This window comes from Cylas formicarius, unplaced genomic scaffold, assembly GCF_029955315.1.
Source record: "Cylas formicarius isolate icCylForm1 unplaced genomic scaffold, icCylForm1.1 PGA_scaffold_10__41_contigs__length_53128322, whole genome shotgun sequence".
NCBI classification, from domain to species: domain Eukaryota; kingdom Metazoa; phylum Arthropoda; class Insecta; order Coleoptera; family Brentidae; genus Cylas; species Cylas formicarius.
The window spans coordinates 37,903,710-37,930,928 of NW_026844214.1; the positions used below are offsets into that span (position 1 = coordinate 37,903,710).

The 27,219-nt window shown below is 34.4% G+C and overlaps 1 protein-coding gene across 1 annotated transcript in view; it reads left to right on the forward strand.

Moving 5' to 3' along the window:
* Positions 1–27,219, forward strand: part of LOC132699912 (uncharacterized) — a 38,380-nt gene that overhangs the window by 514 nt on the left and 10,647 nt on the right. The window contains exons 2-4 of the mRNA XM_060666932.1: positions 56–1,857; positions 2,087–3,982; positions 4,227–7,391. Coding sequence (XP_060522915.1) covers positions 56–1,857; positions 2,087–3,982; positions 4,227–7,391 — 6,863 coding nt within the window. The remainder of the gene's footprint in view (positions 1–55; positions 1,858–2,086; positions 3,983–4,226; positions 7,392–27,219) is intronic.

Consider the following 27,219-nt stretch of genomic DNA (forward strand, 5'->3'; position numbering starts at 1 on the left):
AGCGTTTTCTCGGCACTCGGTCACACGAGTAATATTAAATCATAGATTCTTGTAGGTAAGGATGTGCTGTCGAAAAGACTTGAACACTGGATACCGGTATTCGAGGAGTATGCTGCGAGGGTCCTAAGACGAAAATATACCCCCAAAGGGAAAGGGAAAAAGCGACAACGAAAAAAAGATTCCATGAAATATGTAACACCTTTTTTTGACGACGAAATGGACTATCACACGAAACTTCAACACACCGTCAACTCTAAACCAAAAGGCCGTGGCCAATGCTATACATATTTTATTCCCGAGAAACGATGCACCCTTGTGCTGACCCATCAAATGGAACGCTGCGTCAGGGAGAAGGCTATAGTTGATATTTTAATTTCCCTACGTCACGAGAAAATTCTCGTAAAAATGAAGGATGGGACGAAAATCGTCATGCCCTTGGTAGCGTACGACGGCAGGGCACCGCTCTACAGAGGCGAGGGCTGGACGAGGAAAGAGCTGGAAGAGTTTCATCATCACGGCAGGGAAACCACTTTTCCCATTTCGCAACTTTTCGAAGCGAAAGAATCTGGCGTGGAAGAATGGGAACTGGAAATGATGCGAATGGCGAATAAAAGGAAAAAGAAAATGAAAGGCGAAGGCACAGAGGATTGGAAAGCAATGTTGGCGGCCACTGCCGAATCGATGGATTGGGACGCTTTCGAAGAAGAGACGAAGCAAATTGTCGAAGAAGCTAATGACCCAGTTGATGATGAACCTATAACGATGGCTCTCGAAAACATTGACAAAACAGTTAACGTTAACGAGAAACTAAAAGACGCAGGAGATGAGGTTATGTCTATGTTACCTATCATACCAGAAATTCCCGAGCTTATAAAAGTATTGAAAGATCAAAGTGATTTAACTGATATCGCCAACGTGTCGGGCGTCATCGTGTCATTAAGTGATGAAAAACAAAGATTTGTTCCCGGTCAAATGGTCACGTCAGAAGACGGAGATTTGTTCGTGCCCGGTCAAACGACCGTTATGGAATCGGGCGAGAAGGAATACACGCCAGGATTTACCGTACTGTTAGATAACGAACCTACTCTCATTCCCGGACTGGTAATGGGCGACGATCCAAATAAGGCGATGTTTTTGCCAGGGGAGTCGACTATAACAGAGTCCGGCGAATTACAGTTCACCGAGACAGAGGATGACGTAGTTAGGCGTTCACCTACCCCACCTTTCGAGAAGGAAGTGGAAGAAGTCGAGCTAGACGAGGTCCAAAATAGCGAAGATGAGGAGATTGAAATGAAACCGCCCCCTAAACGAGAAAAGAAGGAGTTCATTTACGAGCGGCCTAAGCGCGAGTACGCAACCGAAAACATGGGTCCGAAACATCGCGAACGTGCTCCCAAAAAAATTCAGACCAGTGCCTCGTTACAGGTTACGGACGATACTGAAGCGAAACGGCCCATAATGACAGTAAATGCTGTGATTTATGACCTTCAAGTGCCCACCTTCGAGAAAGACCTATTGGAACAGGAAAAGGAACGGGTGCAGGCTTTAGTGGAAAAAACGGGAAAAGAGGAAGCGAAAGTCGAGAAAAAACGTCGCGAAATCAAACAGAGAGCGAAGCAGTTGATCGAGAACCGACCGAAAGCTCCCAAATACGAGCCCTTGGAGCCTGTTCGGAAAAGTGAAAAACTTCGAGAATTCGAACAAAGCATCAAAAAAGGAAAGTTTTTCGATAACGATTACAAAAAGTATTTAACCAAAGAACGGAATGAACGGTTCAATTGGTTGGAAGACTACCAATACAGAAATACATTTGATACGGTGGGGATATTGCGTCACCGTATATGGAAGTCTGTCTATTAATGGATGCCCGAATTGGAGAGGTGATTGGCTATAAATATCAGGTATCGGATCGGGCACCGATTCAACCCACATTCTTCGGATTCATCCGCATTGTCAGACCACATCCGCATTAGTGTTTCTAGTCCACGCTCGCTGCTCGACCTGATGCGTTTTACAACGAAGCCAATCCAAAAGTAGTCTGCATAGTGTTTATTTTTCTCAATATTAGATATTAACTTAAGTATAGTCTGAACACAAAACAGAAGCATCATCGAAAATGCCGATCAACGTAAAAATATCGCTCTGCAAGATCACCAGGGCTAGCAAACTGTTTCAGCGAAACTATTACTTGCCCTTGCTAAAACCCCTGTCGCCTAAAGACGCACTTCGAAGAAAGGTAATCACGGGTCAAAATATACTTGGAGCTAGAATAGAACATTATATTCCCGTGCTTAAACCACACGATGAAAAACTCGCCGAGAAAAAAAGAAGAGGCAAAGGGGTGCCAGTAATAAAGAAAAAGCTCAAACTGCACGACGATGTAAAATACGTAGAACCATTTCTTGACGACGACATGGAAAATCATGACCGGGTTCAACGAATCCTGGCCCAGAAACCCAGAGGCAGAGGTCAGTATTACGTTTACGAGGTGACGGATAAAAATTGTAACTTGGTTATCAATTACCAAATGGAAAAAGCGCTAAAAGATAAGGACATCGTGGATATAACGATGGCGCAACGTAGCGAAAAAATTCTAGTCAAACTTTCCAACGGTATGAAAGTGGCGATTCCGGTAGCCCCTTTTACGAATGACAGAGTTACCCTCTACCGTGGTAGCGGATGGACCAAAGAAGTAGTAGAGCAAGAACACCATCATGGCAAAGAGACCATGTCCATCGCCAAACTCTTCGAAGCCAAAGAATCGGGCGTCGAAGAATGGGAACTGGAAATGATGAGAATGGCGAATAAAAGAAAGAAGAAGATTAAAGGCGAGGACTCGGCCGATTGGAAGACAATGATGGCGGGCTGCCTAGAAAGCATGGACTGGGATCAATTTGAGGAGGAAACTAAACAGATTGTCGAAGAGAAAGAAGAAATCGTGGAAGAGGAGAACATACCTATGGAAATGGACGATATGGAAAAAACCAAACATGTTAACGAAAAGTTGATTGCCGGTGGCGAGGAGGTGCTGAACCAGTTGCCCACGTTAATAGAAATTCCGGACGTCATCAAAAACTTGGAGTCGGGAGAAATGGAGGATTTAGTAAACGTATCTGGGGCGAGGGTGTCGATACCACAAGGGAGAGCTTGTTTCGTTCCGGGCCAAATGGTAAAATCTGAAGATAATGAGGTATTCATGCCGGGTCAAACCGTTGAAACAGAAAACGGGACCCCGGAGTACATCCCCGGAATAACAGTGTTGATGGACGGGGAACCTACCCTAATTCCTGGTCTAGTAATGGGTGAAGAGGAACAGCCCGCCATGTTCCTTCCCGGTGAGTCTACTATTACGCAAGAGGGTCAGCTGAAATTTGAAGCTACCGAAGAGGATCTTCCACCTCCACCGCCCAGACCCCGCCGTTCCCTCACTCCCAGTCCCCCACCTTCATATCAGCGCAAACCGAGAGAAATAAAAGATGAGGAGATTGTCATTAAACGTCGAAACTTTGACGAACCTTCGGAGCCGCTAATTAAAGAAAAGGTCAAAAGGAGGGCGCCGGTAATAATGAAAGTCAAGGAAGTAACTCCACCCAGGGAATCTTTCAGACCTCAGAGGCAGCCGTTGGAAGATCCTCTGCGGCTTTTGGAAGAAGAACGCAGACTGAGAGACGAGCAGGAAAGGAAAAGAATGAAGGAAAGGATGGAGGAGAAAGTATTAAAAGAAGAGTCGAAGGTAAACAAACTCAGAATAGATATTCGCAAGAAGTGTAAAGAATTTAAAATAGAAAAACCGCCGAAATACGAACCTATCCAGCCGGTTAAAAAAAGTCAGAAACTGGAAGAACTGGAGTTGAGCATTAAAAAGGGTACGTTCTTCGACGACGATAAGACGAAACAGATCCTAGAGAAGGCGAAGAGCGCGACGAGGATGTTAAAATATCAAGCCGCTTTAGACGCTTACGGGAACAATTTTAGAAGATTTTAGAAGAGGCTGCGACGCCGAGACGATGCGAGGTTTCAGTGTACCGGTTAGCGTCGGCGACGTCGCGTCGGGACGAACGCGCGCCTTTCTATTTCGAGCCGAATTTGCGAACGAATTGATTTTGCTTCTGTTTTGTAAACTAAGCGTGGTTCTGTATTGTATTTCACTTCGTTCTGTTGAAATATGTTCATTTTAACCGTGTATCAGTAATGTTTAATAATAAAACTGAATAAATTAAATATTTTTAAATACGTCGTTATTCGAATTCATTCATCGATCGTGCCTGCTTAAAAAAGTAAAAAAAAAAATGGTGAACTACGTGCTCTCGTTTTGCAAAATTACCGGAGCGAGTAAGATATTTACTAGAAACTTTTACCTGCCTTTGCTGAAACCGCTGACCCCTAGGGACGCACTGCGCACGCTCAGAATAACGGGTAAATGGCTACTGGGGGCAAAAATCCAGCATTATATTCCGGTACTTTTGAATCATAGACAAGAGAGATCGAAAAGGTCAAAAAATTATGGTAAAAGGGAGCATAAGCGCATGGAAGATTTTACTTATATGACCCCGTGCATCGATCCCGAAAACGAAACCCAAAAAGTATTATCTAACATCCTTCAAAGCAAAAGCGGCACAGACGTTTTCGTATATACCGTCGAAGACAAAAAATACAATATAGTATTCGAAGCCGCCTTTGAATTGGCATTAAGGGACGGCGATATCGTCGACATCTTGGTGTCGCAAAAAAACGACAAAATTCTAGTCAAAATGAAGGACTTCAAAAAAGTTCCTCTCGAAATTCAGTATTACGAGCAAAATGGCGGGCCCCTTTTTTGCGGGGAGGCCGCAACCACAGAAGAGGAGGAACAAAATCACCACCACGGCAAGTACACGATGAGTTTGGCTAAACTGTTCGAAGATAAGGAAATGCAAGAAGAAAAATGGGAGGAGGAACTGAAGAGGATCATGAAAAAGAAGAAGCGACACAAATGGGAAGGCACCAAAGCGTTCAAGGAAATGATGAAGCAGATAATGAAAAAATTCGACTGGAAAAAATTCGAGGAAGATGCCAAAAAGGTGATAGACGAGATCGAGGTTCCGGCCACTGAAAATCCAATCGCCATGGAAATTGCCGATCTGCAAAGTACGAAGAACGTTAACGAAGTAATCGCGCGAAGCGAAGATTTGCTCGGACAGCTGCCTACCCTTAAGGACATACCGGAAATTCTTAAAAACTTGGGCGACGCGACTCTCACGGAAATCGAAAGCGACCGATCGATTAACGGACGGGTTACGGGGGCCAAAGTTAAACTTACTTCGGGCAAGGAATGTTTTATCAGCGGACAAATGGTTCATACCGAAGATGGTGACGTTTTCGTACCGGGGCAAACGGTTGAAAATGAGTTTGGTGACGAATACGCCCCCGGAATCACCATTAATATCGACAATAAACCAACTCTGATTAACGGTCTAATCATGGGAGATAACGAAAAAGATCCGTTGTTTTTGCCAACGCAATCGACAATTACATCGGGTGGTCAATTAACTTTTGCCAGCGAGGTGGAAGAACGACCGCCACCAGAACCGGAGGAACAAAGACAGAAAAGAAGGAGAAAACTCTTGAGAATTATAAGTGTCGTACCCGAGGAAGAAAACAACGATCAAGACGCAATTAAGGAGTGCATCGAAGAGGTGATGAAAGAACAAGGGGTCGAGGACATGAACAATATCGAAATAATTGTGGGAAGTGCCGAAAAATCGAGCATACCAAGCGACGAAGAAACTGACGAGGTCTCCACGGACTCTACTTTGGACAGTGCGGAACTGAATACGTCCGAAATGGAGGAGGTCGACCTGGAAGCGATTCGTTTGAAACACGAACAGCAACGCTTAGAGTTGGAAAAGTTAAAACAGATGTTACAGGACGACGGCATGAACGATCTATTGAATAGCTTAGAGGAAAAAAAGAAGCAGCTGCAGAGAAAACTCGACGAACTCCGCAAGATAAGTTTAGTGTCCCAAAATAACCTAATATCGTATGTAAGCGATAGCGACGCGTTAAATGCGGCGTCGAGAATAACTCAAGAAAATGACACCTTAAATAAACTTTCCGAAATACTGATCGCGATAACTAGGAGGTCAGCGGCTTTCCGGGATAAAAATAGTGTTCGCGTCGAGAACATTAACATGGACGTTAACATCAAACAGACAGATATCGATGTCAAATTTAACAAGTGCTCCAGTAAATTGAAGGTTTTGTTTAAGAACGCTTTAGTTGTAGCTAACGACGTTTACAAGAATAGACCCAAAGACCAGCTTTTAGCACTTCATTCGGTAGTCGATATTATTTCGGACATGCTCAAAAATAACCCCGAAGTGCTTAACGAATTGCTATCCCTAATGCAGACTTCGTCCGATCGTTTAGAAGTCTGCGACGCGGTATTGAGGCAGCTAACTTACGACATTTCCCACACCAAGATGGCAGCGTTGAAAAACTTAGCTGCGGAAGATTTATCGATAATGGATGCGGTCAAATATCTAGATCGCATTATCGGCGACGGCCATATTATGAATTGTTCCTTTACAAAATTGGTCAAAGTTAGTCCGGGAATCTTGCAAGATTTTTCGCAATTCATCAAAGCTTCAATTAAAACGGTCGACTCCGAAGAAAAATCCGTAGAAGCGCTTCAGGATTGCATCGTTAATTCTGTTAAAACCATGATGAGTAACAACCTTGAAGAATTGTTGGAGAAAAAAGAAAGCACGTTGAGGGAGTTTATACAGGAAGCACTAAGTTTTGCGAAGGCACTCGATTTGGACGACATTGTTGAGAATCTCTCGCAGCGAAAAACATCTTTAAACAATTTGAAGGATATTTCCCTAGACATGATAAAACGGATGACGATTATACGCCAATTGGCGGAAAGAGATTATTCTTTAAAGACCGCTATTTCGAGGATTAAAAAGAATCCCGAGTGTGCCAAATCGGATCCCAGAATAAGGCAATTAATTAGGGAAAGTGCCGTTCTAATATCGGATGAAAAACCGGTAAGAAATTCGAGAGAAATCCCATACGATCTCATGAAGAAACAAAATTTGTTGGCGATTGAAGATTTTATATTGAAAAGGATGAGACTGGATTGTCCCGTGCTAGTAACACGTGGTTCTCTACAAGCTGTAGTTCCAAAGGACGCATCTAGGGGCGTGTTGGCGGGACGAATTCCTTTTGTACTAATTGACGAATCTGGAGTGACAAATTTTAAACCAATGCATATGTTATCCTCCATTAGTGTGAATAAAAATCGCGAAAGAAGAATCGGGGACTATTTAAGTGGTGTTCGAGAGAGGTCCAAGTCGATATCGGTGGAAAAAGACGAAGCCAAGAACTATTTGCAGGCAAAAAGCAACGTAAGGAAGTTGAAAAAATTTTTAAATAATAGTAGACCATCTGCATGATAAAACGTATAAATAAAATTGAAGTATATGTTTGGCACTGGCATATTTTTAAGAATTCTGGGTTTGCGGGAACGAAGTTGCAATCGATTCAGTAAGTAATCTTAGTCTTTAAACACAAATTGATTAGTTCAGCTTGACAGGTACATTATTGACTGTACATGAAATATTTTTATAAAGTCCTGTACCTAAGTTTCTCCAAATCAAACGACAAAAAACGGTTTAAATTTTCAAAAACTCCCAAAGAAATATATCGGTGACGCGTCGACTGCAACGTAGAAACACTACAACTTATATTCGATGAAAAGATTACTTGTTCTCAACAAAAAAGAAGTACAGTTTAAAATATTATGTAGTCATTCTTTTACTCACCTCAAAAATTCTACCATTTCAAACGTAAAATCCCGAGTGCCAGATTTAGAGTACTCTGTATGTTAATAACAAAATTTCTTATTAATTTTGATGACAGTGTTTACTTTGATATCAAAAGTTTCTAAATATTACACATTCAAAATACTAATTAGATTCAATGTTTAAGTGAGCACAGATGAAGATGAAATGAAGTTCCTCTGTTTTTAAATATAAAAAATATACAATCAAATTCTTATATTTTCTATTATCTTATTATCAACTATCTGCAACCATTTTAGACACAAAAAAAGGAAAACATTACGTTTGAATTAGTAAAAAAATAAAATGTTAAAAAGTTTTCATCTAAACGTCTAAATTTTATTTTCGATTTTGTTCTGAAAAAGGTTTAAAGAATAACGTTTTGTTCGTATACCTACAGATGTATAAATAATAAAGTTGACGCTTGTTTCGGTTGAATTTTCGGCAGTATAAACTTATATTATGCAGGAATTTCCTCTTCTTGGCTTGTTAATTAATTCTATAGTCATGGTTGCCCAGCAAAATATTTAAAGAATGCAGTTTCTTAACGAGTAAACCTTTTTAAAGCTAAATGATTAACAAATATGCATTATTGGCAGTTGTTCCGTTCTTAATATTTGGCTGAAAACTATGTCGCATCGGTTTTGATGGAAATTTTACCAAGATGCTTTTCAAAAATATATTCACTCATTTGAAGTTTTCATTTCTGTATTAGTATGACACAAGAATCTCGCTTTAATTAATAAATACTTGATCAAAATTTCGCCGCAGGGATGTGCTCACTCAAAACAACGATATTTTTGAAAACTGCGTGTTCAAAATGGTGAATCAAGAATGATACTACTGTTAAGGTTTAATGTTTGTTGTCTGTTTAAACCGCAAAATGTGTTTCTCTTCAATTGTTATATAGACTATGTAGATTGCTAGTCGACTGCTCTAAATTTAGTTTCCATGTTCTTTTAGGGAGTCACCAGTATTTAATGAAAAGTACATTTTTGAAATGATCTTACTTTTGAGCTGACTATTGTTCCTCACATTATTATTAAATCCTGCCAAACTGAACTAAACCTTTTGACAGTTAACATAACTAAAATCATCCAGTTTATTCTTCGTTTCAGACTCCAATAATTGTTTAAAAATATGAAAGTGCCTAAATATTTAAACAACTTCGTGCCTGTGAGTGTGATTAAATGCGTGTGTTTGTAAATAAAAATGATTCAATGAGATACAACAAGTAGGACACAAGAATATCCCTTAAATTAATAAATACGTAGTCAAAATATCGCCTGCGATGTGCCCACGCAAACGGCTTCACGATATTTTTGGAAACTGCGAGTTTACAAAGGTGAGTCAAAATCTCCGGTCTATTTTTAAAACTTTCATTTTGTGCCTTTGATCTCTGCCTCATAAAGAAATTTTTGCCAACGTAGTCAATAATGAAGTGATGGTCTGCGACTTGGATAAGTTTAATAAATGGAATGCCTTTTCTTTTTTAAAGAAAAATTGTTTTTCCGTAGGAAAGTTTTTCCTCTGCAAATAAATTATAGAGTTTATTGTAAACTAGAATTATGACAATGCCGATTGTTATCATTTTAAGATTGTTTTAAAAGGATAAATTAAGTTAAATATTTTAATATTCTATATTTATTTATATTACTGGAGTAAAGTCCGTCAGTAAAAACGAATAATATATGTAAGTACTATCGGCTACAAACTTTTTCTTACTTCGAAAAAAATGAAAACGAAGGTTGGCTCAAATTGTATCTCCTGTATATCGTTTCATTTTTAGATACTACTAAAGAAATAATGTTGAGTGGGTTTCCCTATACCTATCTCATGTTCTTTTTAAATTTTTTTTTAATTAAAATTTGTAGGCAATTTGGTAACGGAACAAGGGCACTTTTCTGGGCAGTTTACGTAATGGTCCAGACATTGTTCCCGGCATATCAACAACATTTTTGTCGACTAAAACTCTAACTCATATATTGGTGAAGTGCTTCCAAGATTTTTTCTTTGCTTCTGTTAAAAAATAAGTTTAGTATATTTATATTTGTGTGCTAGTGTCTTTTTTATTTTTATTTATTGTTATTATATTTTTTTTACTGTGTGAATGAAACAAAATCACAACAACATTTGGTGAGTTTAATCAAATGTCTTGGAAACTGCAAGTAGTAAAAAAAATAATTTTAGTAATTTTGTGTAACTTGTTTGTTCTTTTAAAAGTGGGCTTAAGAAAATTTTGTTACTATTTAGAAACCACTAAATTTCACTTTAGGGCACTCATAATGCATAATTTATTGTCTATTAGAAAGGCCAGACTTGAAAGCGATAATTGAAATATATGATAAAATTCACTTATTTTTCCCAAGCTACTGCTGCATGTCCGGCGACGTCTCTTGAGGCATTAGTGAATTGTATGCAATTAACGATTTCCGAAATACAGCACCTCAATTGGACACCCTGAAGATCTATTTCCAATCCAACCCAATCCATAGGCCCGTTATGGATTAAAACTTGACCCGACCTACGATACTTATACAAAGGAAATTAAAATCATAACCAACCCGCTTTATATTATAACATTTCTCCACTGGATAATCAAAATAAGTGTGCGTTTCAATATGGTTTTTGATACACAAATCTAAAGTTTTTTAAATAATTTGGGTTTTATCAAAATGTAATCTAATTTTTATTTCTCAAATACATACATAAGAAATATTTAAATTAAATCAACGACATTTACGGTGGAGGAGGCAATATACTTTTCAGTTACCTATCGAATGGTGTTAGAGTGTCTTTTCGCGTTTCGCAAAATACCCAAGATTATGGTTTTTGACGCCATTTGGTGATTACTAAATAAAAGTTGTATCTCGTTGCTTATAATTTATTAAGGCTGTCAGTCTCATTTCGCTGAATATCAATTTCCTGTATTATTGGAACGTTCCCTTTTAATATTATAACAACGATGAATTTGACAATTTTTAAATACCAATTTTGAAATCAGGTGGATTGGAAGACATCGGTTTCAAAATTGGTTCCTTAGATCCCCAAACTTACTGCGCACCATTACACTTCTTTTTATGGGAATACGTGAAAGGAATTGTTTACAACATACTTTCAACCAAACCAGAAAATCTGAAAATGCGTATTACAGATGCTTTAAACACTGTAACCCCGCAAAATATTGTCCAAAGTTAGCAAAAGTTTTGACAAAATATGTGAGCGTCTGAAAATGGACCCTCGATATTTCGAGTATTTATTGCATACCTCCATTTTAGAGGGAGATATAGAGGGAGTTTCATTTAAAAAAGTACAGCTTTGTTACTCTTAATTATTTTTGGACAACTGGTATAGTACGAAAGTAATTTAAAAAAGTTACCGTTCCTAGGACTTTATATATCCCAAAGGAAAACCTGTTAAAAGCTTTGTTCTTTGGCCACAAAATTAAAAAAAATATATATTTTACCCTTTGGTCGTGAAACTAGGCTCTTCTTATTAATATTTTGAAAAAAATAGTTTGAGCCTTGACCTCACTCTTAAATAAGAATTAAAGTTCCTAAGCCTCGAATGTCTATATAACCAAACTCTACAAAAATGTAAGATCTTTTGTTCTCTGTGCCTGTCGTATTTACTCGCCTCCTGTCTTTTACCATCTGGCACATAAGCAGAACCTGTAATGAATGCAACATTGATAGTAGATAATTCATGGCATTATGATGGTATCAAAACACTCCAAACAACCAGGATAATCTGTGTCTGCAAAAACTGTAGACTGCTTTGATTTTCCTAAGATGTTAAATATTGATCTCACCAAACTCCCAAAAATTTAGAAAAAAATCCTCCGAATATAAGATTTAGTGGGAAATTTTATTTTTAAATGAAATGAACTAGATCTCGTTTTAGCTAATATGATATTGGTATATTGTTTATTTTAGTCGACACACCTCACTGCCTTAAACAAGACGGAATCCTTTCCCTTCTATCTTATAATAGCAATGTTAAATACTATCATATTATATATATTATATTATTATATTATTATGATATATATTATGTATTATATATTATGTATTATTATTATATATATATTTCTATTGGCTCCTCAACTTATATTAATAGTTTTTTTTTTCAAAACTTCTACAGCAAACGATCTACCAATTACGCAGTACAATAAAATTTTGCAAAATTCATTTAAGATCACCCCTTCGAACTGGATTAAAAAAAATACGGTACAAAAATAGAAGGCAGGCAAACAAGATAGAAATTTTTCTTTAAAGTATTTTATTTGCTGTTACGATCTTTAATATAATATACCGTAATATCTAAACCTGTTCTAAAGCTTACTTTTTTAAAAAGCAACATTCGCGTCCCAATTGACGTCAGAACTCCACCTTATTTAGCGGATTCCTAATTTGTCATGAAAATAATGGTCCTCTTTTCGTGGTTTCTAGAAATTTAAAGTTTTTATATGTTAATTATATTACTGGAGGCTTATTAATAATATTATTCAAATGATTTGAAATTTTTATGTTTACCATTCCGGCGCGACTGATGGTTTGAATGGACATAATTTATAACACATACACTCACAAGTTATAACCAATTGAAAATGGAAAAACTTACGTTCTATTCATCGACTAACCAAAACTTAATTAAAAATATAAAGAAACAAAAGTAACTAAGAAAAATTATAATTCCATGACAGCCACACTCAGTCCAGAATAAATTACCTTTATCGGTACCACCAACCATAGCCATCGAAAAAAATAAATTGCTAAAAAAATTTTTCTTTAAATTTAGTTCTAAAGGAAAAATCGTAGATAGTCTAATTCTAAAAAAGTGAAAAATATGGCCCAACGTTTATGTTACAAACGACCCATTATTTTGAACCAGGCATCACTCACTTAAGCTTTCCGCATTTTTTTTAAGCACTGCATAACATAACGAAAGCAATTCTAAAAAGTGGGTAGATATCGTAAAGATAGACCTTATTATCAAACCAAAAGTGACACTTTTTCAAAGCCCTGATGTTGTCCGCAATATTATGTAATGTATGCAAAATATTTAAGTAAAATGCCATGATCTTTCTAAATTCGTCTTCTTAAATGGAGCATATCAGCATCAGCAATTGAACATGCAAATATTTTTGGCATGGTAGTTAGGTATGTTCGTCTGTAATGTAGTGATATACACGTGCTTCTATTCGGACCATCAAAATCGAAAACAAGATATAAATAACCGACCAACACGGTGACATTCTTGCCCTTAATAGCAATTTTAATTGTTCAGCCGGGGCAGTTGTTATTTTTGTTTCGACGATCCATGTGCCACTCCATCAGCAATTAAGGTACGAAAAATTCTTGGATTTGTTTCGGTTTGTAGATTGAAACGTTCGGATTATATAACATATACTTATGATAATGAAATATAGAAAAAAAAAGCGAAACAGAAAGCACCCAAGAGAAATTATTTTAAGCTTAATTCAAATACATGATTTCTTTTTTATTTGTAAATTACCACTTTGGAAATTACCATTGAGTTTTGATTGATCATTTAATCTAAATAGATAAAATCTATAAATATTATTTCAATTAGCTTTTATTCTTATTTATCTTCCATACTTTTTAACTGATAGGTGTTATTTATATTTTCATTAAAGAAGAATTAAAAAGAGATGAAGGAATCTCTGGTGCCGATAGGCAGGCCTCCCGAAAAATACCATTCTTCGCAACCGGAACGAAATGAAGAACAAAATGACAATCAACCTTCAACGTCAAGTAATGAGCAAAGTACTAACAAAAATGGCCCCAACGAACAGCGAATTCCCATGCTTATAAGAGGGTAAATATTTAGAATGTTGTTTAGATCCATTTAAGAATAACGAAGTCTTCTGCCCGCGTCATTTTTGTAGTATTGGTGTTCATACAGTAATACCAAAAGAGGCAACTAGAGACGTTCTTGCCGGCAAAGCAGCATTCTACTTGGTAGATGACAAAGAAGGCGTTACACTCTTCCCACCTAAGCATATATTTACCGCTCTGAAGTTGGACAGGGAACATATTAAAAAATTTGAAGATTACACCTGTCTTGGCGCCCATCAAAGACTGTTTGAAAAACGCCCAAAAAAGCGTGAGGGTTTTGGATACAGAAGGAAGTATATTTCTTCGGAATTGCTCCAAAGAGGAATATATGTAAGTCTCCTTGGTTATGTGGCCGGCATATTTTCATAACAAAAACCATTTTTCTTAAAAGAAAAAAGTATGCGCAGATTATAAATATCTACACTGCAGTTCGCAATTTTCTAGCTAGTTCAATTTTTTTACGATTTAACTTAATGTCGATGTCTGTCTTTTTTTTTTCAAATTACACAATAGTATATTATGCGAGCGAAGCGAGTGTTTAATAAACGAGTGACTTAAAAAGTTCTTTTTCTACGACCGTTAGTTTTTGGGTACATTTTCACAAACCAACACGAATAGATTCACTGACATGACCGTCAGAATTGAGAAACGTCAACATTCAAGGCGTGGAAAATATCTTCGAAAACATCCGATTGCTTTCATACCCGTGCGGTAAAAGCCCGGAAATGTCCGAAGTGGCTCGGATCCATGGGAAACGAAACTGACGTGGTAAAGTGACACTTCCCGCCGCTAGATCGGTGTGCAATTAGGCATTTTACAGAGGGAGTAGAAAAAGATATTTTCACATTCTTTACGCACTTTATAAGTAGAATTCAATGACCTTTCCGGATATTGAATCTTTTTGTTTTTTGATTACAATATAAAGTTGCAGTTTTTTAGTACGCAATTCATATGAGTATCTAAAAATAATTGAATATACTGAATTATCGTCATTTGCGCGATAACGCCTCTTAAGGCTACTTCAACATTTTTAAGTTACAATGTGACAGTGTCGAAAACTACCTACATATATGATGTTAAAATGCCAATTCTGATATTGAGAGACCATACCAAAACTTATGCCTGGGAGATACATCTCATTAGTCACGGGCCACTGAAGAAGAAAAGACCAAAAAAAGTGGTTATGACATTCAAAAATGCCTCTTTTATGGGCTGTTGCACCAGCATTAACATTGCACTAAGTTTAATAGAACCAACTTTAAAAAATACTCCACAGTCAAGGCACCGTGTTTTAAATTTTGAGGATTAATAAAACGAAGATATTCTTGGAAAATCTTGGGAATTTTTTGTTTTCCCCATAGAATATGACCATGTTTTAACTGAGTCGATTCCAACCTCAAAGTAAGTAAAAATAAAACTATGTCTACTTCTACTGGTACAAGTCTCTTTTAATTCAATTCAATATGCACATTATCGAAAATTGATGCTGTAAGTTCCGTGGAAAAACTAGAAACAGAAAAAAAAACGCAAACAAATTTTTTCTTTCCCTAGAGTCCTCCAATGTTTAAAAAAAAATTATGAGAATGGGAAGAAATTCTATTGAAAAGAATCTGTAGTCGTCCATAATCTGAAAGCAGTTCTGCCGTTGATGCACCGGCCTTGAAAAAAATCACATCAGTAGAACATTATCTTCATCAAAAAATGTCTTGATAATACATTTCCTTCATTTTATTGGGTATTTTTCTTACTCCTATAACAGATAATGTATGATATGAGTTTATTATTTTTGCCCGATAAAGGACCAGACAAAATACTGATAAACTTAGCTTGCCTTTTACCATGAGATTTCTGTGAACAAGAAATTGTACATCAGAAAATGCTAACAACGATTGTTTAAGTTAAGCTAAGTTTTGTAGGTCATAATCCAGGTTTTAAAATTGGCGCAACACAAACTGATTTAAAAAACTGTGTTTTCCGTTAAATGTGGTTAAAAATTGAGTTCAATTTTTTCATTATTAGGTTCGTCTCATAAAAAACGACTGAGAATGTAGGTATTATTTTAGTTACCGAGATTTTTTAGAGTCAACCAGATTTTCATCGACTTCCATTTATAGTTGGAGTTGATAATCAATTTCAAAACATTCCTATTTATAAAACTCCAGCTCTAACTCTTCGTTATGTTGAAACTTGTGTAAATTTATTGTATAACTTTAATGAATTGGGATTGGAATTAATAAGTCAAGGAAGTTCCAAGAGAACTGAAATTACAAGTTTTAAAATGATGACTATTTCTATCCAGTGATACAACTACATGGCAACAGTAGGACGTAACACAACGTTAAACTAAAAAACGCTATGAATATACAGTAAGTTATTTATTTAAAAAAATTCTAATTTGTATAAATTTTGTCATAAAACACCAGCAAGCACGGGTTGAATTTAATTTACGTTCATAACATTTTTATAGCTTTTTGCTTATGTATCGGGTCATTGACAGTCGTTAAAAATTTACTACTTTTCTAAAGGCTGAATTTAAATTTTAATTTACTTACCAATTATTCCACTAACTCTAAAAATAGTCAACGAACTAAAGTTACTATTATGAAAATTATGGATCTTTGAGGGATCGTCTGCAATGAGAAAGAAATGATACGAAAGCGCAGAAGGGCCACATCCTACTGTTTCTTAACTTCAAATATGTGTACAATTTCATTAAAAAAAGGCAAATCTTAGATTTTTTAGCATGGTGTTAATTTTTTTACAAAATGTATAAATTTTCATTTCTTTCAATTTTGCATTCAATTTAATTTTAATTAAGAAAATACATATTTTTCAGTAATAATAATAATTTTTCATTGCGTTTCCCTTCAGTCTGATAACGTCGGCAGTTAATAGTTTCAAGACCAACGCATGGCAAGTGTTATAATGTGCGTATATATGTCCTAAACTGTAAATAAGAAAGGTCGTTTGCATTTTAATCATATTCGCTGGCAATTTCAAAATTATCCGAAAGAAAATAAAATGATGTAATCATTTGATCGAGTTAATTAATTGTAACTAGACTGGTTCCAGGTATTGACCGTTAATGTAATAGTAACTTTAATATATAATAATTTTGCCGGTGTTAATTAAAGTCAATTATTATTGTTACTGTAATTACTACCATGCATGGAAGAGATAAGACATGATACAGAGCCAATTTATTCCCAAGAAACTTGTTGCTCTGCTTGTTGTGTCTTTCACAAATATCTTGGTTGTTTATTTGTTGTGAGTCAAATTTTGAAAAAAGTTTATCCTTTAATGTCTAACTTTAGTTGCGTCTTTTAGTTATCGTTTTTGAAGCATTTGAATTTCTTCTAAATATTACTTAATTCCTAATTATTATCTAATTAAATTTCAATATTTCTAAAAACCAACATTTGTATTTAGATACATGATTTCTTCACTTAACTTCTGCTTAATATTTAACCATTAAAAAAGAAACGTGCTATATAAATCATCAACAATCAGCAGAACCCTAGCCAAGCTAGCGGCAATGAATTAATAGCGAATCTGGAGTGAAATTATTTCGCTATAGTTAATGATTAATATCCCAATTGCAGTCAGGTACAAAATTTATTTGATACGGGTGTTCTAACTACCGTGTATAAATTAGATACAGGAAGAATTCGTATCCAAGATTAACCACATACTGTAAATAGATATCCACCTATGTAGGTACGTATTTTTGAATTGATTCGGTTACAAGATATTTTCTTTCTGTTAAATGTATAAATATTTCAAAGGAAATTAGTACTAATTATGTTCCTTTGAAAAAATCTTCCTAGCCATAAACATTCGCTATCAAGCTTACATTTATGTACCTATCTCTGTCGAAAATTTCCACATTCAAACTCACCCGTTTATTAAAGGCTCGCTCCGCTCGCGCCAATTTTAACTGGTGACTAAAGTGATGTTTATTAAACTTGCATAATATACTATTGTATCGAGTAAAGAACCTAGATCTTGATTGTCTGGGACTCGTTCTATTAAAGTTTTCCACTTGGTGGGAAAGATGCAATAAATGTTACGTTTTAAAAACAAAAAGAACATTTCTGTTTTTTTAATACTATTTTTCGATAGTAAATAAATAGCAAACAACTTGTAATATATATTTAGTATTAAATTAATTCCTATTCCATGGTCCAATACCGGCAACTTACTATGTATCGCATGTTAGTGTTACGACATACCATTACGATATTTGAAATAATTGCTAGACATAAAAAACAGAATCGAAAGGAATTTTGCTTTCTCGCAATGGGGTCTCGAACCTAATTTCCAATGAAATTGTGACTACTTATTTCACTTAATGATAACGGCAGGTGGTTTGTGTAAAAAAAGGACGCTTAACATCTAGGCTCTCACAAAATGGACAGTCGCAAAGTTGTCACATGGGCAATCCAATTGAATACAAAATACAGAGTCCATTACTATTTAATAATTAAAGCCCTATTTGAACTCGATTTTGAAATTTGTTTTATATTATTCTTAAGGTAGACATCGAGGATATCTGAAATATATCCATGATCTACTATAAAGATCTGCCTATAAAGAAATTAATGATAATTCGCACCCACATATTACTCTGCACTCTATAATAATGTGTAGAAGATACTTTCCCACAAAGTGAAGAAAATTATATATATAAATTTAAGATGAGACCCAACTTATGGGGTAACAATTTTAAAATGATATATTTAGTGTAATTTAATTAATACGTGCTTTACACAAATCAAACTTTAGCGGGTGTTGCGTTAGTTCAGCGATACGACCAATATCCTATCACCTGAAAAAGAAATGATTTTACAGTAGTCTGGACAAGACCAATTGTTTCTGACTATTGTATTTGGAGCTGACCTCGCTAAGTTCTTATTAGTATCTTTAGTAAGAAATAGATAGTTACTTTAACGATTCACTCTTCTAAAGATGCATTTGAGTATCCGCAATTATTTATTTTCAATTTAATTTTATTCTATTGTGTAATTTTTTCGTAAAAACAACCAATTAAGATGCAATCATGAACTGCACGAAACTAAATCTTTCTTTATTCAAACTTTGTAAAATACAACAAAAAATATCACTTAGGTATCTTTAAAATTGGTATTTTGAGACCAACATTTTGATGTAAAAGACAACACGATTTTGACCAAATTTTGCCAAAAATTTTTTAGATTTTTTTAAACAGAAAAAAGGTAATTTTTTTATATTAATTATATACACACAATTTGGAATTGTAGAAGGTATTTGAGAACTGTTTCCAAGGTGCATTAAAACAAAAAATTATCAATCCGTTGTTCGTTGAAAAAAATGCCGATATGTGCAGGGTGGGTCAAATTGGACACTTTTAAAGGAACACTCTCCTTACTAAAGGATAGAGTCGAAAAAGAAAAATGTGAATTTCTGGAGCTCTATTTTCATAAAAAACATAATGATAAAAAACGCACCTGGATATCTGTTTCCGTTCCAGAGTTATAGGGTGTTTTCGATAATGTGGATTTTAAAAAAATCGCTGTAACTTTTGTGGCATGGAAAGTTTTGTGTTTCTATGAAAACATTTACAGAACATTGTTTATGGGAAATTTAATGGCATAAATATATATTTTTTAATACTAATATTTTATTAGTCAACAGAAAAGTTTACTTTTTATTTTTTGTTTTCCAAACATTGAAAATAACCGTATTGCATAAAAATTACCTTTTCAAAAATAAAGCATACTTTATATATTGCTTGAGTTATCTTAGGAAAAAGTTTCGAAGGATGAACAAGGAGAGTTTTGGATAGTGGCACGACATACAGAAGAAAAATGCGTAGCCAAATTCTAGTTTTTACTTTAACCTTTCAAATAAATTTCAAAGAATCAACGAAAAAGGTGTGTATATTCAGGTATATTTCTCTAGGAACCAGGGAGGGTAGAATGGTAGGGAGCAAGTATTTAAGGTACGTGTAGAGCAATCAAATTAGTTTCAGATAGCGCTCTGAAGATGTCAGCAGCATATTTGGCGATTCGGCAGCGAGACACAGTCAACACCTGACGCAGGAAAAATACAGAAAACGCTTTGCAGGCTGTGAAAGTTTCTTTGAGAAACAAACCATAGTATCCCATTTATTTATTTATTTGACCAACCAAAACTACCAGTACGCAGTTTCTGGCATTATGGCTGATTCGTCCATAAGTACGCATGCAAAACTCTAGAGCAAAATTTCAAGTATTTTTGAAAATGTAATTTCAAGTAATTTTCAATGATTTGAAGTAGAGAATTTAATATAAAAGCCAATTTTTCAGTTCATAACTAATTAACTATGAGTTTTCTATTGAAACCATTAAATTCTAAATAAAAAGTTGCTTAGGAAATATTTTCATTGAAACCACAAAATTTTCGATAACAACTATACCATACTAGGTACCTTTTAAAAATGCACATTTTCCAAAAACATTGAAACAATACTCGATACCTATATGCGATTTTTAGTATTGACTGAAAATTAATAGACACCAACATTCGTCTATCTCCTATAGAAAGGGGAATGAAAGGAGCCAAATTGACAAATAACATTAATTAGAGACAAATTATCTCTAAAAATAGTGTAAATGGTACATGCAGCTATCTTCAAGCCACTTTTACTAAACTTCACGTTAAGAAGTTGAATAATCCGAACTTATATCTACAGTCCAATTTAGAGTCGATTCTCCCCGATAATTAACGAATATAATATACGTGCGGGTTACATGCCTACAACTTAGTGTTACCTTGGAACAACAAACGGGGCAGGTGAACAAAGAGGACAGCAAAGAGTGAACATGAGGTTCTTGCTGCTCGTAGGAACGTCGTAAGAACAACTTTTCAGTATTCAAGAAGTGCCCGGATTGGTACCAAGTGGTGCGGTAATCGCGTCTCCATGAAAAGTATTTGTTACGGGTTTTAACATTTTTCGGTCTGCCGGCTATACTTATCTTAACATTTTAAGTTTCTCTGTATAGTTCTGTGCCTATTCATTTGTGTTCTGTTGATAAACGATGGATTAACGACTTCTATAATTCCAAATCAGGTAAACTTTCAGCGGCATCTAAAGTTATTTGATTTATCGGTGAAAGAAAATCAAAATTTTCCCAAGAATTTCAATATCTTCGAGAATAGTGCTTTATTGAAACATTTTTGCAAACTATTTTTTTATAAGAAATGTATTTTATGAAATAATAAATAAAAACATACATTGCTTTATACTGATTAAAATTCACCCCGAATTTTACCTCATAGATATATAATAAAGATGTCTGGGAATACCTGCTATTTGATATTACGTTATTGCTTGAAAGAATATGAGTTTTGCGCTAAGCTTGTTTTGGGAGACGAAAATCAGGGTGACATAATTCAATTTTTGATGTTAAACAAAAAACACTTAGTAAATATATTGAAAAGTTGTCTTTAAAGTATTATCAATTAATAAACATTTTCTGCATCGAGATGATTATTTGCGGATATATAGAAGTGCTTGGTTCGATTCTCGATTCTCGGTTAATATGACGACTGCTTCCCTTACATGACCATTTCATTGCCAATCCAACATTTAATTCTTGATTTTATATCAAACGGTAATTCTCATGAAGCTTATTAATCGACCGGTACATATTTCGAGCCCTACCACCGGATATGAGGTTGGCTGAAGTCTGAAATTATATTTTTTTAATAACTTCGCTTATTTCACCGGGAAGCTTAATAATTACTTAATTTTTTAAATTTGTAGCCGAATGAAAGCCATTATTTTATACAATATGAAAACAAATAATTTAAAGGTGTTAAGTACACTTCCCTAAAAAAACTATCGCATAATAGATTTTGCAGCTTTCGCAATAATTGGTCCTATTCATCATAAATCATAGGCAAATAAATTCGGCTAAAACAATAACATAATAATTATAGAGTGAAATGCAGAAAAACAGAAAAAATGTTTTTTTTAAATAAAATAATACGACAACAATCGGTCTCTTAACTACTGCTCTCATACGGTTTGGGGCTGATTCAATTAGTTTTCATATATAAAAATGATCAAGATTATCCTATTCTTCATGTTCGACTTTTAGAATATTGTTTAAAGCAACATTTCGCTTTTTAACTTCAGTACTAGATGGTTCCAGACGTGCTCTTTAAGATTCATATCAGAAGTTACAGCAGGCCAACTTTTAAGCCAACCTCTTCTAAGTATTCACATGCAATTCTTGTCAAGTATGGTCTTGCATTAGCATACATTAAAATTAATCTATATGAAATTTGTTGCAGATAATTCTGTCCTGCCCTGCGCAAAAATTGAGGTTAAGTCGCATATTACTTACTGAATATCTATCCTTTACCGCCTCTGTAAACTAGTATATGTCGAACAGAAGCAAAAAGAGTAGACTAGTAAACGAAACCTCAAACGAGCCACACGATGTCAGTTGCAGTTGTCTTGCTGTAACATGTCTTAGCCGTAATGCCTGTGAACGCAGCGAGGGCGTCGAAAAACAGGCCTTCTCCTGTAATTTCCAGTTTCCATATATCTGGATACCATTTTCGAAACACAGATCTTCGATTAACGCAATAATTATGGCAAGTTGTTCTGCTGTTAAAATACGTATTAATTTTTTACTTATAACAATTGAGCGAATATCAGATTGTCAGAGATTTTTGCTCATTTGATTAACTTTCCGTACGATTTGGAAATTGTGCTGCTAGAGAAAAATGCGTCACATGCTGCAAGTTCTGAGGTTCATTGCAGCACAAAAAGGGTTTTTTTACAATATGAACTCAGCAACATGCTTACGTCAATACTCGTTTATCATCAGGGAGCGGAAAATTTTGTAACCGAACTTCTTAGAACTGGGTGGGGCATGGCAGATCTCACTTCAAGTCATTAGGTTAAAACGAATGTTAGAAGGACTCTGTACTCAACGAAACAGAAGACCCAACACCAATCACTTCGTAACACAACCTAACGTTCCCTGTTGCTTCATAGAAGAAGGTTGGTTATTGGAGTGTGCCATTCATAAAATACCTAAAAATCCACAAAATTAAACTCAACAAAAAATGCTTTGTAACACGATATAGTGTTACAAAGCATTTTTTGTTTAATGTTGTGGATTTTTAGGTATTTTATGAATATATATATACGGTGATCTTTTGGTGGTGATTGTTTTTATTTTATTAAGTAGATATACTTAATAAAATAAAAACAATCACCACCAAAAGATCACCGTATAAATGTCAAAGCACAGCTGTGGTTGGTCAAAGCCTCGGTCAAACATTCTTTAAAGGGGTACTGTTAACAACCACGTTCAGTGCCATTAAAGAATGCCAGTTTTGTAGATAAGAGATTAAAGATTCTTTTAATAGGGAAAAACTGAGATCAAGACCAAATATAGATTTTGCGATAGTCCTTGCGGTCTTGGTCTAGACTCCCTACAGTTGAACCAAAGTAATTCCGGCCGGTTAATGTAAAGCCCGTATTAATTAAATTACACTAATTTTATCCCTTCAAAATTATTTTACGTTGCATCGCATCGGAAATTTATCATATAATTTTCTTCACCGTGTGGGAAAGTATCTTGCGCACGTTATTATATTGTGTATGTGGGTACGAGGCATTACTACCCAATTAACTTTAAAAACTGATTTATTGAAAGATAGCGAATCATAGTTTTTACAGATGTCCTCGATTATCCACGGTTTGATTGTAGTTTCCCCATCCATCAAGCGCAAAACAAGTACTTAAAAAAATAGGTTAGCCTACCATTGTATATTATAAATAAATAAATATTGTGTAATACTCAGGACTTTTTTAGTCCTAAATAAAAGTCAACATCTTAGTTCACAAAGTGTATTAACTAATTACAAATTAAAATAAAACTCGTGATAGCTTCGTAGCCGTACCCAGCAACATAAAAGTAATCGCGTAACTACGTGTATTATTTGGTAACGATTCACCACAGAATATCACTTGGACAGTACCCTCATAGTACAAATAATATTGAATTACAATACATAGAACAGGCATACTATATTATAAATGTCATGAATCGTAATAAATAATATAATGAAAATAATAAAATAGGAACAGAAACCCAGACATATTAAAAGAATGTACAACACAGTATTTTTGAAGTACATTGTATAAAGCATAAATTATTTTTTCATTTTTCACACAGTTTAAAATTCAAATATCATTAGAGACGCAGTTTTGAAACAAACAAATCAGTTTATCATCTCAGACAGCAATTTTTTAAACTGTTATCAGAAACAACAAAATTGAAATGAAATCAAAAAAGTTCAAGTTGAAGAAGTTCAACATAGCAACTGCATCTGGTCTATCAGTTATCTTAGGTTATAGGTTGTAATTCATTAAAAACTGGCAAAATTGCGCAATAACAAAAAAAAACGAAACTTTAAGAAAATTTTCAATTTTTAATAAATTTTTAATAGAAGAATAAAATAATTCACCACATAATTTTGTTTTCTCATTTTAATATTCTGCACGAGACATTTATCTGCACATTAGTATTAAATTTGTAGTTCTTCGTCGCGCGTATATGTCAGTCGAGAAACTTCGTACCATTACCATTACTTTGCTCCAAAATGATGTCATACATCATCGTGTTGCCTCTTAACGCCAACTTACAATGTACACTTACTATTAATTTCGGTTATTTTTTATGAAACACCATATGCTAAGCGAGCTGGAGAAATGAGATTAGGTGCGCCTTCTACGCGTTCGGATCATTTGATTTGAAACACTTTAAATTAAGGAGTGCTTTATTTGTTAATTCCTTATGGAATGGACTGGACGGGTTTAAGTTAATTAAATTGTGTAAGGAATAAGTCATAAGATGTTCAGAAAAAAATATACTTTATGCTTAGATTGTGCCGTAATTAATATACAAAGGCTGCTCGTAAATGGCTGAAATCACTGAATATGAATTGCCTTGAGTGCACACAGCATACTACGCTATCTTCTTTTTCTTATCTTCTTTTGTTATACACTTTTTTTCTGTAATAAACTGATATAAATAATAATAGATTTCTTTTCTTTCCTTTCGTTTCTTTTTTTTTCTCTCCTTTTATATTGCTTTGATTTATCGTTTGTATATTGTACGGGCTTAACTGTTATCTAATTAATATAGAGCAATTGTAGGTTAAGTGAGAAAGTATCGTCTTTTGAAATGTGTTATTGGTGTTTACAATAAATTGATTATTATTATTATTATATATGGATATACAGAATGTCAAATACGTATTTTGAAAGGTGATTTCGTATTAAACTTAAAAATCATTTGTCACATGAACCTAATTTTCACACACTAATTTGTAATTTGCGTCATTTTTTTAAACACCAAAAAGTATGAAAATGGAATCTCATTATATTTTGAAAAAAATACTGTCCAAAATTGCAATCGAAGTTTGATGTCTTATTTGATGTGTGTTAGATGTCTAGAGGCCTTTTACCTATGCGAATTGGGATTACTTGTTTTTACTTTATGTGAAAAATGCTATTTTCTGTGATCTAATTAACAATTTTTACAATAGAAACACGACAGCCCAGGAGGCAAGACTATACTTTTTTTTTAAATTAATATTAGGAGTCTACTTCTCTCTCTGAACATTTTCATCTTGATAATAGAAAGTACTGTGTCAGAGTGGCATCAAAACCAATTTAAAAGCAACAAATGAAATGCTTCACGTTACAAGCAATATAACTTCCGTCTTGAGTACATCTGTAATGATTAAAATCGATCAATTCTTTCAGCAACTATTATTTCACGTATAGAAAGAGAAACCATTCTTAATTACGTTCTTTAATCAAGCCCATACAAAATGAAAACATTTATCGCGTTGAAGCTTTCTCGTTATTTTTTGAGCCATATGCAATTAAAGTTAAAATTTCCATAATCAGAAAGTATCTATATATGTTTGAACATGCCAATGGGTATATTCAAAATTAATTGCCATACTATCCATTGCCTCGCTATCATTACGATTTATTACAGTCTAGACAGTTTTTTTTGTATGGTTTGTTTGATTTATGGACATTGAATATCTAACGTACGATGGCGTAATGTATGTGCTGTTGGTTATATTAGAATGTTGCATTACTGATTAAGCATATATTAAAATATAAATCTTGTACCTTCAGTATACACTAAGTATATCCGGTGTTACAAAATGTTCAATAAATTACCTTTTTAATGCGATGAAATTCGAAAATTTTAGGGATCATAAACGCCCAGAACTTTAGAAAATCTCGGTTGGAATGCTTGCTTTTTGTTATAAAATTTGTGTCTATTAAACAAGCAATTCAATTAAAATCCATTAGGATGCGACCAAAAATCCGTTACAATCTACATATAATGCATTATATCCTAGTCATAAGACTAATATGTAAAAAATATCATTAATATGTTGAAAATGTTATATGTAACTCTTCAAAATTTTTTTTTAAATACTATAATTAATATTCGGTTTCTATCATGACCCAGCAGAACGAAGTGAGCAAAATGCTTTTTTACGCCAATTTGAAGTAATCTAACTTATGGTCAAATTAAATTTTTCGCAATTTCTATCGCCTTGCCCTTCGGTGCTTAAACCCATCAAAGTCAGTTTTATTACGTTTTTATAAATAATTTTGGGTTTGAAATTTGACGACAACCTTGGAATATTTTTCTTTCCCTGAAAATCAATAAAATGAAACTGAAAATCAAACCGAGAAAAACTAACAAAATTATTTATATTGACTAACATTAAATTTATTTCGTATTTATTTTAGGTTCGCTTTTCACGTTGCTATAAAAAAAATTATTTATTTCCTACGTCTAGGTCAATGACGGTCATTCATCATAATTATACTATAAAATAAAGTTTGCTTTTTAGAAAATTTGGCCTTACAGAAAGACTGGCAAAATATTTAAAAGAGCGTCAATGTGCTGTTTATCGGATCCAAAATTAAGCAATTAAAAATACGTATTTTGTGTCAGAAAACTGTCATGTATACGAAGCTGAAAAATAATTTGAATTTTCACTCAATTACCTAAATTTTTAACAGATTTCTGGCAATAGCAATAGTTTATATTTTTAACATGATCCCAACTTGCGTCTTACAGCAGTTGCGATCCGACTCAGTTCCGATCACGTTCTCAAAAGAGTAAGAAAAAAAATGGTTGATTTGATTAAATACAAAGCAGTAACTTTTTCAAATAACTTTTATCCTATCTAAAAGGGAAATCGAATATTCAAAAATTTGCAAATCTTGCTTAATTATGTTATAAATTCTTCTGTAACGAAAAGTTTTTCTTTATTTTACAAGCGTCGTTTCACTTATATTAGGACACGCTGTATGAGTCGGTCATCTACAATTTTCGTATCGATAAACTAACTTTTATTAGTAAACTGCACATGCCCTTAGTCAAATTTGTTAGATGTTAATTGTCACTTTCTGCTTTTTTTTATAAATGCATTATCTATCTAGA